At 37.7% G+C, this 14856-nt stretch overlaps 1 protein-coding gene across 1 annotated transcript in view; it reads right to left on the bottom strand.

The window, feature by feature from the left end:
- The window catches only part of LOC150084569 (uncharacterized), a 241600-nt gene extending 228796 nt beyond the window's left edge, over positions 1 to 12804 (bottom strand). The window contains exon 1 of the mRNA XM_090375330.1: positions 12393 to 12804. Within this exon, the coding sequence (XP_090231456.1) occupies positions 12393 to 12682 (290 nt within the window). The 5' untranslated portion in view covers positions 12683 to 12804. The remainder of the gene's footprint in view (positions 1 to 12392) is intronic.
- Positions 12805 to 14856: the final 2052 nt, after the last annotated feature.

Here is a 14856-nt window from a genome sequence, read left to right as displayed (position 1 = left end):
TAAATTGAGCAACAAAGCAAAATATCTCCTTATTACTGACATAAACATGAATTTTACTACTGACTGTAAATAGTTTCATTCCTTTTATTGAGGAAATTGTTTTTAGATTTGCATTTTTGTAAATTGATTAGATTTTTATTACTTTTATTTCATTGTTTATGTTTTGATTTTAATTTTTTTTTTAATTTTATAACATTTTTGTTTTGTTTTCATTGTATTTATTCATGTTTCACTGTTTTATTTTCATGTATTAAAAATTAAAGTGAGTCATCAGTCAAAATTAAAAAAAATTTCAATCAAAAAATTAAAGTGAGTAATCAGTCAAAAGTATTAAGTGGTGAAGGCAAAGAAAGTCAACACTAGAATCACGGAAACTTCAGTAAACTTATACCGGGCAAACTCGTTTCCCGCAACCGCGGTTTCTCCCTGCATTCTCGGTAAACAGATGGTGCTGTTACTGTATTTGGTTTTTAGGAGTTTAGCAACTAAGGCCATATTGCTCCGAGAATATGCGGTGGTCATTCATTGACCTTTTCCGCATCCTCCGTATTTGGTGGTCATGAGCTCGAACCCCGGGTCTAATCAAGAAGCGTGCGCTACGCACTGCTGCTCCTGCCCACCTGGCTACAGAGGCGCCAAAAAGATGGTGCATGTTACCGGTAGTGGCAGTAGAAGTCGATAACGATGTATTGATTAGTTTTTTTCTCATTAGCAGATTATTGGAGTTGATGAGTGTAATGCCTTCGCGGCTGAATTTACTTACGGGTACACCCCACAGACTGCCTCAGTCTTAGGGTGTTTATCTCCTCTTCTCCCTGTTTTAAAATAGGAAAACGACTTCTACAGATGGTGTTAACAGTAGAATTCATTTTCCTAAAGGGTTAAAACAGCGAGAAGACGAGGATAAATACCCTAAGACTGAAGCAGTCTGGAGGGTGTACCCGTAAGTAAATTTCAGTCCACCCGTGAACTCCAATAATCTGCTTTTAATCATGAGAAAAAAACTAATCAATTCATCGACTTCTACTGCCATAACATGCACCATCTATTTACCGAGAATGAAGGAAGAAACTGCGGGAAAAGAGGTTGCCCAGTATAAGTTTCTTGTGTTGTCCTTTACCTTAGCCATTTTTTTTTTTTTTTTTTTTAATATAAAGTGTTATGTTTTTACACCTCTCAATTCTATGAAACAAAACTTTAATCAGATGGAGGAAAAAAAATGTTATAAACAAAAAATCATTTATTAAAAATACAGCAATAGATGTATTGTGAACAAGGTATGTCAATACCCCCAGGGGCTCACATGTAGTGAGTATGGGCGTGGCACACCCATATGATATCCTGAGCTGGATATCATCATTCTTCTCCTTCTTGGTGATTCCCTTCTACTTCTCTCTCTCTCACTCAGGGTAACTCCGGGAAATTTTTTTTTTTTTTTTTTTCTTTTTTTGGCTGATGCAGCATAAGCCTCAGGCTTCCTTGCACTATATGGCTAGTAGTAATAATAATAATCAGTTTTTGGTCATAAAAAAGCCAAAAAACAGTTGGGAAAGCATTGAGTTCTTCCAAATGTTGCAAGCTTATATACATTGCAAAAAGGAACTCATTTTGCAAGATATGACTCATACACATTCATGATGTCAAGGTGCTTTAGGAAAATTACATAAGTTATTATATCCATACTTAATCAAAACACTGAGTCTGTTCTAGAAAATGAGGTAAAAAGGGCAGCAGAACAATTTTTTCTTCTTCAAGCATCCATCATGGATGGTCACTTCATGATTTTGTATTCTATTGGAAACAGTAGTAGCAGTAATGGCAAATAATGCAAGCAAGTTTATATAGCATCAGCCAGGGGAAAAAAAAAAAAAAAAAATGTACTTCAACTCATCTTTCCACTACATCTAAAATTTGTCTAATAACTTCTTAAATTTATTCAAACTATCCACTTGGAATTAGTATTTAATACTAGAAGTAATAAATGATGCCAGAAAACAAGCTCATACATCTGCTGAAGACAAAAAAAAAACTTCCCACATTAGCTGTCCAACAGCATTAATAATCTGAATAATTATTCCTTAAATTTATTCAAACTGCTTCTTTTTTTCTTTCTTTCTTTCTTTGTTCGTTATTGGTGCATCAGCTTCTGTGGCCATAATGCACCTCCAAAGGTTTTTTTGCAGTACTCTGATCCAAGCCCTGGGTGGGATTCGAACCCACAACCTTTGGGTTGCCAGGCAGGCACTTTACCCACCCGGCTAGCCCGGTCAGCTATTCAAACTGCCCACTCCCACAACGATGTTTGTTCCTACAACCAACTACCTGCTGGCTACAAGCAAATTTTCACAGATCTTGCTTTAGTAATAGAAAACAGTTATTCTTAATTTAATTTAATGCTTCCTCATGTGTTCTGTCTGTGCAATAATATATCTATTGTATATATCATGTGTTCTGTCTATGCAAATATATATCTATTGAGAGAATAAGAGAAGTAAAAGAGGCAGATAGATTCTCTGTTGGGAATGCTTTGATCTGACTTTCAATTCAATAGTGAATGAAATTAATTGGGATTCACTTAGTGTTGAAGATTATGTAAATAATTTCCAGGCCGCTGTCTATAGGGCTTCAAATTCTAGTATGAGAAAGAAAAAGATGAGAACAAGACCTGTAATGTGGTGGAATGGAGACTTGCAGCGAATGAAAGTAGATTTAAGAACAGTAAGGAAGAGATTTCAGTGATATAGAAGGGTTGGAGATAATCAAATGATAGAATTGTATAAATCTATATATAAGAACTTGTGTCGAGATTATGTTAAGGCTATAAATGTTGCAAAGCAGACTTCTTGCAAGTCATTGTATCAAAAAAAGGCTCAAGAGATCCCTGGAATTCTATTTTTAAGTTAATAACTGAAAAATATGTTTTCAATTCTATAAATTTTACTGTGAGAAATAGGAATTTTGAAACTTTAAGTTGGAGCGAGTCCATAGGCATGATCCTGAATGAATTGTTCCCTGATATAGATAATCAGGAATTGAGTCAAGAACAAAATAATATGGTGCAGGGCAATGCTGCATATTGTTGCAATATGTGTGAGCAAAATTTTGCTATGGAAGAAATATATGATGTTGTTGAACAGGCGGTGGATGGCCAGTCGCCTGGTCCTGATCTAATCGAGGTGAAGATAATGAAGTGAGTGTTCCAGATAAGTTCTGATTTGATAATGAAAATGTTTAACAAATGTTTGGAGTCTGGTTCCTTCCCTGAAGTGTGCCCGTTTTGAAATTAATAATGAAAATCCTGACAGACTTCCTAGTGAACCAGGTTCATATCGTCCCATAGCCTTACTATCTGTGATAGCTAAGACTTATGAACAGCTATATATTAGTCGGTTTATGATTAAATATGATGAGAATCATATGTCCTCTTGTAACCAGTTTGGTTACAAAAAAGGAAAGTCAACAGAAGACGTTATCTATCAGACGGCAAATTATGTGCATGCTTATGAGGGGCATTATGTCCTTGGAATATTTGTTGATTTTCACGGTGCATTTGATATGCTTTGGTGGGAGGGAATCCTCCATAGGATAAGAACTACTGGCTGTTCAGATAATTTGTATTCAGTTTTTAGAGAGTATTTCTCTAAGCAAAAGATTATTGTGAGAACTGGATTTACGGAAATAAGGCAAAATGTAACTCGAGGTTTCCTCAAGGCTCGGTGATTGGCCCCCATGCCTGGGCGATTGTGATGGATGATTTTTTTGAATAGAAATCATGTTGGTGTGAATATAGTGGCATATGCCGATGACTTGTTAATACTGGTGTATGGTAATGCAAGATCCCAACTAGAAATGCGTGCATAACAAGTAATGGAAGAATTGATACAATGGTCCAATCTATATAAGTTACAGATCTCAAGAACAAAGACTGCACAACTGCTGCTTAAGGGACAATTAAGTATGAACTGTATGAATCCAGTTGTGAGGTCGTTTGATATGTCTATACGGTATGTTACTGTCATTAAGTACCTTGGGGGGGGGGAGAGAATGAGCCTTGTTGAGCATATGAAGTATTTGAAAAACAAAATACGTGTTCTTTATGCTAAGCTAAGAAGGATGATAAGAACTGATTGGGGGATAAAGGGAAGGGCTTTGAACCTTCTCTATGAATGTTTATTTGTTCCCATTACTTATTCCTCAGTGGCTTGGCTGCATAGAATAACGAATTCTGTAATAAAGAAATACCTGCTCCAAGTGCAGAGGTTCAGTCACCTGTGCACAACTCATGCTTGTAGAACAGTGTCGACAGATGCCTTACAAGTTCTGGCGGGTTGATTACCGGCTGATTTACAGACTGTTTTGTCAGCATTATTATACTGCACCAAGAATAATATTAGAAAATCAGTGTTGGACATAGTTTCTTGTCCAGACCCCGAAACGATATATACGAGGTCTAATGTGAAGAATGAAAAAATTAGGATAAAAGGTGAGTTAATGGCTGTATGGCAACAAAGATGGGATTCGAGTGAGAAAGGCCGAGTTACCCTTATGTATCTGCCAAGAGTAGACATACTGAATGTACAAAAATTCCTTGGCAGCAGTTTGGACTCTGTGCTACAATTTTAATCACAGGACACGGATTAGCAAGAAGGTTGCATGAGTTGGGGCTTGCAATGTGATTTATGTTCCTGTGGACAGCAAGAAACCAGTGTACATATCATGTTGCACTGTAATTGTTATCTTGATCGCAGGAATGAGTTGGAGATCTGCTTGGGCGGACTTGAGCCAAGAAATCCATGGATCATGTTCATGGATAGAAGCTTTTTTGGAAGTTTTAATAAATTTGTGAGTTTGGTTTTTAAATGGAGAGCAAGATTACGGCTAGATAGTAGTACCCACCTCCCCGTGGCTGGGGACGGTAACATAGTTCATTAGGATAAGTGGGACTGAGGTTAGTTAGTTATTTGGTTTTTAGGAGCATTAGCAACTAAAGCCATATTGCTCCAGGATATGCGGTGGTCATTCTCTAACCTTTCTGCATCCTCCATATTTGGTGGTGACGGGCTTGAACCCCGGTCTAATCAAGAAGCATGTACTACGCACTGCTGCTCCTTCCCACCTGGCTACGGAGGCGCCGGGACTGAGGTAGCCAATACTATATTCTTCTTAGCTATGGCTAAGAGATATACTGCTCTCTTTAAGTTGAATTCAGTTTTGTATTTTTAATAGTTGTTTATAAAATAATAATGTTTTAATTATGGCAATAGAATAATACTGAAGGAGCATTATTCACATATAAGCTACGGCTTAGGAAGTGGATGTGCTGAAGGTGTTTCTGAATGAATGTGCAATAATATCAAGAGTTTTAACCAAGTCAACTGAAAATTGTGTCTTGGTATCTAATTGTTGCAACTATTTTAATTTTCTTGGTACTGCCAGGTAGACAGTTATTGTTCTACAAGATTAATATAAAGGATTAATTTTCTTAGTTTAAAAATTTATTGTCTTTTCCACAAATAACTTTACTCTTTCATTCCTACTTTGCTTCTTTTCCGGGGATGCCCATTTCTCTTGTCCCCTTGCTTTCTATCCACTTTCCTTTCCCTCCATTTTCCATACTACTCTTATATCTCTTTTCCTTTCTTTCAATACCTTGGGACTCCCAGGCTTGCCTGATAGCCCCAGTAAGAGTCTCAGCTAGAAAGTGGAACCTGGTGTACCTCCATGTGGCCAAGGATAGGAGGCAGAGGACCAGGTGCTCCCTGGCTGCGAAGTCGCCAGGTGCTGGCACTCAACGTAACAAGACACATACACACTTGCATATATACACTTGCCGGCCTGGCCTTTGCCTTTTCAGATGCTACAGCGCCATATAGGGGAAACCCTGGAGACCTCAATTAAAACAAACAGACCTTGACTTTGTGCAAGGAGAAGGTAGGCTCAACTACAATAGACCTCCTAAAGGAAAAAAATAATAATGAAGTAGTTATCGATACCTCTTGTTCCTCAGGTGAAATATCTTGGGAGTTGTATTAGATGATAGTTTTACTTTTACTGACCACATAGAATATTTGCCAAATAAGGTTAGAAATTTTACAGCCTCCATAGTTAGAATTACAAGGAAAGACTGGGGATTGAATCAGAAAGTTCTTTGGGTGTATTATAAATCGATATTTTTGCCTATTGTGTCGTACACTTCATCTGTTTGGTTTAGGCAAATTAAAACTGTTAAGTTTAGAAATAAAATAAATTCTTTGCAGAGAACCATGTCATTAACTATATTGAGAGCATGTAAAACATGTTTCCACCAATGCCCTGGGGGTTATTGCAGGGGGTTTTCCTTTAGATCTTAATATCATTTATAGGGCATTTAGCTATTATACAAGGAAGGGTAGACAAGTAACTTTTTTGAACATTACTAATGATATTGGTAGTGATCAGAAGATATCTGATAAGAATACAATGCTTAAATTAATTAGTATGTGGCAAGGTAGGTGGAATATTAGTAAGACAGGAGTTGTGATTAGGATGGTTATATCTAATGTGACCTTTAATCCTGATCATAAGAAAAATAAGTGGTTTAACATGAATATGGAAACTTCCTATTTAATAACTAGTCATGGATCTTTCAGAAGCATATTATGTGAGCTAGGATTAGAGTCTGATCCACATTGTGTTTGTCAAGCGTTAGGGTCTTCGGATCATATGCTGTTCGATTGTCCAATTTATTGGTAGTTAAGAATAACTCTCAGTACCCATGTGCCTGATCTACAGAGAGGGAATGAACAGGTACTGTTATCTAATCCTGAGTATTTTCTGGTTATTAGAAGACTTTGAAAAAAAGAGTTTTTCTGAAAAGGAAACAATTAGCTATTTTGGTAAATTCTGATTAGTTTAACCTTGTATCAATTATTCCTGTACATTTTCAGCCTTCCCCCTCCCACAGACTTTTTTTTTTTTTGCATCAGAGAGTTGGCTGATGTGGGATTAGCCCCTCTTTGCAAGGAACGAGGGAATTTTTATTTAGTTATTTATTTTAGTTTTTTATTAATTAATTAATTTATTTATTATTTTAGTTTTTTATTAATTAATTAATTAATTTATTTATTTTATTTATATATATTTTTTTTATTTATTATTATTATTATTTTCCCTGATGTGGGCAGCCAAGGCGTGGTGTGATGGCTGCTCCCAATGGTATTGTGCTCCATCCATTGGGAGCAGAGTTGGTGCTTGATGCACAGTTAGTAAAGTAGTAATGTTTGCTGCCTGGGCTGTAATGAGCCTTGAGACAGGCAACCAGGTGGCAAATACCACTGTGGGTGTTTCCCACCCCCTGGTGGCAGAGTGGCCTGTTTTTTAGATTCCATTTAATACAGAATATATGGTGATGGACACTTGTCTAAGTGTCCCTCTCCACCATAGGCAATTATATACAATGTGCAGGAGGAAGGATGCCATTAGCATTTAAGACTTTGAATCAAATCATTCAAAGTCTTGAATACCTCAATCAGGTATCACACGTGCATAGCCTCCAAATGCTGCAATTTGCCGAACTGAAGCTTTTTTGGGTTGGTGGAACTGCCTTTTTGTTCCCCTCACTAATTTCACTGTTCTTCTGTACATCCATTCTAACAACCATCCTCCTTAAAATGAGGCTTCAAGGCCTGTAAGTAGAACTCAAGATGTGACTTTACCATTACTTCATACAACAGGATAATCCATCCTTATCCACTCCTGGAAAAATTCCTGTATATCACTGATAAAACCTCATGAGCTGTCATATCAGTATGTCTGCACTGTTTGAAGACTTTCATGTTTAACTGCACAATTATCCATAGGCCTTTTTCATTCTCTACTACCCTTACACCCTCAATCATGGTACCACACAGTTGGCCTGTTATTCTGAGATTGCTGCTACCTGCATGCAATACATTGCATTTGTCAATGTTAAACTTCACTTACCATGTCTCAACCTCTTTGACTAATTTTTCTAGATCTTGCTGTAGTAGTAGCAGATCCTTATTACTGTTGCAAATCATCCTGATAACCACTGTTTGTATCACCTGCAAACTTTAACATTCAGTTTAAATACTGAAAACAGTGGGACCAACAGTGAATTAGTGAACTGTTATTAGTGGGTTTCCCCAAGAAGGGAGGTGTCAATGTTAACCCTCAACACCAGAGCTCACCCTTGTGCATCAGGCAACACAGTGGCAATCTCCAAGGCAGAATGCACTGGCCCCATAGGGGTTACTTATTGTCGGCGACTCTGTTGTCAGGGAGACGGGTAACATATTGTGTAAAAAGTATAGGTGGAATAGGACCAGAGTATGTCTGCCAGGGCAAATGTTCATGATGTTGTAGAGCAGATATCATCTTTTAAGGGCACATCATAGTATCCAATTAAATTTGTCATACAAGACTTCCCCTTAACAAACCCATGCTGTGTCTGAACTATAACTGCAGTCTTGTCTAGATGATCCTGCAGTGCTTCCTTAACCAGTGACTCCATTATTTTCCCTGGAACAGAAGTTAGACTAACAGGTCTGTAATTACCCGTGTCACCCTTTAATCCCTCTTTGTGAATTGGGGACACATTTACACGTCTCCAGTCCCTGAGGACCTTCCCTGAGTCCAAGGAAGCTTTCATAATTATGGCTAAGGGTTTGTTTACTTCCTTTGCTGCCTCCTTTAATATAACTGTATAGATCCCATCCACTCCAGGTGTCTTCCTTATGTTTAACTTCAACAATTTCTCCACCACTTTGCTCTCAGTTATTACAAAATCACTTAGCTCCCTGTTAGTTTGATAAACTTCTGGCATTCCCCTCCTTGAATAACTCCTCATGTGTGAATGTAGATGCAAAACACTCATTCGGGTTTACAGCTACCTGAGCATGATCATCAACAGTCAAACCATCTAAGTTAAGTGGACCAATCTGATTCATCCCTTTCCTTCTAGAGTTTACCTAAGTAAAGAACTCTTTGCTGTTTTTCTTTGCATCCAATGCCAAAGATTTCTTTTAATCTGCCTTCACCTGCCTAACCTCCTTTGTGACTTGATTATACTTCCACAACAGATGGAAGGCTGTTTCCACAATCAACCACCCACTGGCTTCCCCACATCTAACCTGCAAACATCCTTCCTCAACTTGAATTAATGTCCACCTCATGTGCATGTAGTCTCAGCAAGTGGAAGAATGCCATTAACATTCAGCTTACTCAATCTATTCTTAAATACCTCAATCAGATCTTCCCACAGTTTCCGGTCTCAAGGGGCTGCAATTTTCAGAATTGAAGCCTTTCTAGGTAAGAGCACCATTTTCTTCCCTTCGCCAATGTTGTTGCCCTTCTCTACACCCATTCCACCAGATCTACATCCATCATAGAGGCCTCCAGATCTGCATACAGTACTTAACATGCAGCCTAACCATGGCCTTATACAAAGGGATAATCACCTCCTTTCCCTGCTGGAAAAGTTTCTGTATATCATTGGCAAAACCCCATTGGCTGTCCGGGCAGCACATCTGCACTGCACATAGAATTTCTTGTCTGACTGCACAATTACTCCCAGGTCTTTTTTATTCTCCACTAACCTGAGTGTAGTACCACACATTTGATAAGTTACTCTGGAGGTTACTGCTACCCATGTGCAGTATCTTGTATTTCTCTGTGCTAATCTTCAACTGCCATTTCTCAGCTCATCGACCCAATTTTCCTAGATCTTGTTGCAGTAGCTCACCGTGATGACTCTTATTAAAAGGGTCGTCAAAACTTAACCCATAAATACCAAGTGTGATTCAACCCCTTCCTTCTAATGTTAATATAAGCATGAAAGTCTTTGATATTTTTCTTTGCAAAAGAGACTTCTCGTAATCTGCCTTCACTTGCCTAACCTCCTTGGTGACTTGATTACAGAGTAATTTATATGCATTCCATGCACTTTTCTTCTCTGCCATGTGTTGCAATAGTTCATCTCAAGCCTTGAACAGTATTTCTGTGTTGGTATGAAAAGTCTAGTAGCTCCTTTGAATACTTCCCTGAATAATTACCATTTAGATTTGGCTGTTAGATATCATTATCAGTTGGTCTCACTGCACACAATTTAAAAACTGTCTGAGACCTCTGTACTCACCCTTACAAAAGCCTTTCCATTTACCCTTGACAGTAGTTGTCTTTTAATTAAATTCCACATTAGTACACTATGATTGTTGCCACCCAGTAGGTCTTTTACTTGCAGATTCTTAATGCATGAAGAATCCCTCCTGATAAGCAGATCATCCCTCCTGATAAGCAGATCAAGAGTATTACTTCCTCTTGTTGCCTCTTTAACATGCCTGTAGAAAACAGTCATCCAAGAAATTCATCTTGCTAATGTGTGAGTGACCAAACCACAAATTCCATTCAACGTCTAGAAAGTTAAAATCCACCATTATGAAACATTCTGATTTGCTACCTGCTCTATTTCCCTGTATAGCTGTTTGATATACTCATCACAGTTATCACACCAAACTGACTCAAAATTGCACTCGTCACCCAAGTCAACTGGATGCACTGCCATAAAATTAATATTCTTCTTACCTAAGAACATAACCTCTCTACCTTTCCTGTTCTGTCTGTCATTCCTGTATAACGAACTATTCAAATTCAGCATCACTTATGTCTCAGTGACGCCACGTCTCCACTATTCCTGTCTGTATTTGACAATTTAATCAGTATTTAAATTCGTAAAATTTATTTACAATGCTCCTAAGATTTGCATACATGCAAATGTTCTTACTCTTAGTTACCCTAACACAGTCCAGGTATTCATTTGTTCCATGACAGTTCACATCAGGGCCTAAAATCTGAGAAACCTTGTTTTCCAGGCTCCTGCATGTACCAATAGTAGCAATGCAAGACTTACTTTCATCTCTGCCTGTGGCTCTAGTTAAACGATTATTCTGTGTACCCCCTCACCAAGCTAACGGTTTTCCGACCGACCCACCTATCACTGCCTCAATAACACCGACAAATATTTTTGCATCCCTTCTATTCAAGTGTATCCCATCCCTCTAAAAAGTCTGAAGTTTAATTGAACTCTTAAAACCACCCAGTTTTTATTATTTTTAAGCTAGTACCGGAAAAATGTGGGGCAATTCATAATTTTCCTAAACCAAACTGTGTTTATTTATGTTGTAGTAATGATGGAGGGCAACTCATGAAGTATTTCACAATATCAGATATCAAAATAACAATGCCAATGTACAAACTGCAGTTTGTCTAAAAAACTTCAACTATGTAGTAATGTTGCAAATGCACTAATGTTACAACTTAAAGGAATGTTTTCTGACTGCATCAGTGGCACTACTGGTCATTCCTAGATAGTCTGACAGCAGTTTTTTTTTTTTTGTTTTGTTAAGCTTCCTCACTCATCAGTAGTGCTTTATTCACAACTGATACAGCAAGCCGTTTATCTGGAGTTAATTTAAAGGAGTAGTATACAGAGTTACTACCATGGGCAGCCCATCCAAAGAGGTGGCATTTGGTGGGCTGAGGTACCAAAAAACCTCAGTGTATATCTGCCATTGAGAATTTGGGGAGGCAGTGATTGTATGGCTCACCTAAGGCATCAGCTGCAGGTAGCACGTCAAGGGCCACTTCTGCTGGGCATTGACTGAGTAGTTCATTCAGTTTTCTAGCAGCCTAGTTTAGGACATTCCCTGATTACCACCTACAAATTCATGCCTGGAGATTGTTTCTTCCCCTTCTCAAGAATGGAATCCCCCTTATTCTGTCCACAGCATTTTTGTCACCTAGCAGTATTAATTCCTTTGTAATGATGGAAACACAGAGAAGTATTGTAATTTTATATAAAGTTAGCAGTAACAACCCACACACACTGGAAGGATTAAATGCCAATATCTAATCAGAATTTTCAAAGCTAACTCTTCAAACACAAAGTCAGTTCTCATTACATAGGATTAATTTATTTAGTTTTTAATGGCGCATTGGCAGCATTATTATTAGTAGTAGTCATATGGTGCAAGGAAGCCTGAGGCTTATGCTGCACCAACCCAAAAAAATTTCCGAGTCACACTGAGAGAGAGTAGAAAGGAATCACCAAGAAAGAGAAGAATGATAATATCCAGCTCAGGACCCTGGGTGTGCCAAGCCCATACTCACCAGATGTGAGCCCCTGGGGTTTCATAGGAAAAGAAATGGTTAACATTCAGTACACTTCCAACGTTTACTGTAACTTATCTTAATGTTTATGACAACTTAGGTAAAACTGAAAATATACTAATGGTTGTGTGTGTGTGTCTTTTAAATTGTCCTGAACTTATGATACTCCACGAGATTCAGCATTATTTTTCTAATGCATTCCATCTCAGAATATCGTAAAAACATACCCGTTGATCAGTGCTCCGTGAACCACTCGCTGTTTAACTTTCGTTTGTAATGCGAAGGTATCATTCAAATGTAATGGATTCTTATCTCCTGACAATTCTGCAAAGTTCCGAACGTCTTCATCAGTAAAAACTCTAATCGAAGTTATTGTCTGGCCTTCTAATGAAACTGTTTCACTGCCTGAAGTTGAATATACTGTGCTTTTTCCAAGAAAGAATGGCCAAATGAATCGTTTAACAAGTGGGTACACACCTTCCCATCGTAAACGAGACACCATTTTTTCGATGAACATTTTAATTTTGGTTGCAGGTCAGACCAAGGAATTTAACAAGTCAAGTTCGTACAAAATTAGTGACGTAAAATCTGAGAGAAGTCTTATTATTTATTAAACTTATGACAGTACTGAAACAAAATTCCATTTGACCATCGAAAACGTAGTAATTCTTTTACAGATGAAAATATGATAATAATAATGAAATCGTTTGATACTCCAATAATGCTAAGAGCACATGTTCACTTCTTTGTAACTGTTGTGCAACGACCAGTATAGCATCGTGTACTTCTAAGAATATTTTTTTGCTGCAGCATACTAATTCAATCACAATATTTATTCCATTGCACTTTAACGGCTCACTACACAGCGGTCAGATACGAGCTAGATCATGAAATCATAACCTGCCCTTTTATCACAAAGATATAGTGTCCACTTGCAGAATTACTCCCAGCGCCACCAGTTTCGGACCTATAAATTAACGCGTCCATCAAAATCCACAGAGTACTAACGCGCATGCTCATTGCTAATAAAGTTTTGTTCATAGAATAATGTGTGGTTTTGCTACTGTCTTTGAAAAGATTAGTGCTGTATTCGTTGAACCACTACTCTTTGCATTGAGCGTAGCGAGTTCATTTTTCGTTGCATTTTTGGTTAACGTAATGTTGTGCAACGACCAGTATAGCATCGTGCACTTCTAAGAATATTTTTTTGCTGCACTTTAATGTCGTAAGTCACGGTCAGCTCCAACCTGTCGTGAATCGTATTCTGACCGGCAGTTTCGACTTGCTGAGCATGCGCGACACTCTATCTGTCGGTTGCCGCTGTGTATTTGCCAGTCTGTGCTGGGAATTGTCACGGAGCATGCGCGACACTCTCCATGGCAGATACGGAGAGTATCATCATACCACAGAGAAGTAAGATATGTTACTACTCTGTGCATCATACTCTCCGTATCTGCCAGTTCACATATTCTGCCGAAGCAGTTCCGTCTTGATATAGCATGAGCGCCACTCACTATATCTGCCGATCTGTGTTGGGAATTGTCACGGAACTTGCGCGATACTCACTATTCTACTAGTATACAGACAACGCGTCTGTATACTGGTAGAATACTACACGTACTCGCAGTAATTTTTTTGTTTTCAGAAAGAATAAAAACAATTTCCTGACTACATAAGAATTTGATAATAAAAATAAAAGTAGCTAGTTAAAAGAACGATAATGCACAAATCTATATACTTTTTTTTTTCGTTTTCACAAAGAATAAAAAAATTTCCTGACTAAATAAGAATTTGATTATAAAAATAAAAGTAGGTAGTTATAAAAACGATAATCGAAATAGGTAATTATTAATTTTTAATTATTATTTTCTTATAATTTTTTTTGTATTGCCTGAAAATAATAATGAGTATATTTTGTGATTATTTGTATATATTTTAACAATTTGCGTAAAGGTGAATTTAATAAAAATACATATACATTGAGTGATCAAGGAATTATGACCACCCTTATGGAAACCGAATGCGACCCGTTTACCCCGTGAGGTGCGGAGTTAGTTCACCTATACATAGAATTAAGAATCATTCGTCTACAGCAGGCCTTCTTAAACTATGGGTCGCGACCCCATTTGGGGTCGCGTAGCAAAATTCTGGGGTCGCCAGAGATTTTAATGTCAAATATTTAAATACACGTTTTTATAACATCTAGATGTGTATTTCTGCAGAGTCACACTCACACACCTGCACACAAAGGGAGGAATGCGCGCGCACACGTGCAGCGAGACTATGATTCAATAACACTGACTGTAATGTGAACTAGTGTGGTATTGACGCTCTTCTAGTGTAGTCAATTGTCAGTTTTCCGCCGTAACGAGATTTTAGTTTTTTTTATTTATTCGGTAATTATTAAATCAATTATTATATGCAATATGTTATTTTTATATATTTATTGTATTTTAGGATCAAAATAATTTTTGGCCATGGATAAATGGCTGAACTTAAATAAGAATAGCAATGATGCAGATAATAATGCTACAAACTCTTCTCAGGCAGGACAAAACAGGCGCATTATAGCCAAAGTAGCTTATGCGCCATCAAACCTCCATATCAACAACAACAAGCAGGACAAAATATTGAAAAACAGGCATCTTATGTGCGAAAAAGAAAATATGATGAGTCTTTTCTTCAATTTGG

Source organism: Mastigoproctus giganteus, chromosome 6 (assembly GCF_048544385.1).
Source record: "Mastigoproctus giganteus isolate SK-2022 chromosome 6, ASM4854438v1, whole genome shotgun sequence".
Classification (NCBI taxonomy): Eukaryota; Metazoa; Arthropoda; class Arachnida; order Uropygi; family Thelyphonidae; genus Mastigoproctus; species Mastigoproctus giganteus.
Note: the sequence above shows the minus strand (reverse complement) of the source record. Positions and strands in the feature narration are given on the sequence as shown.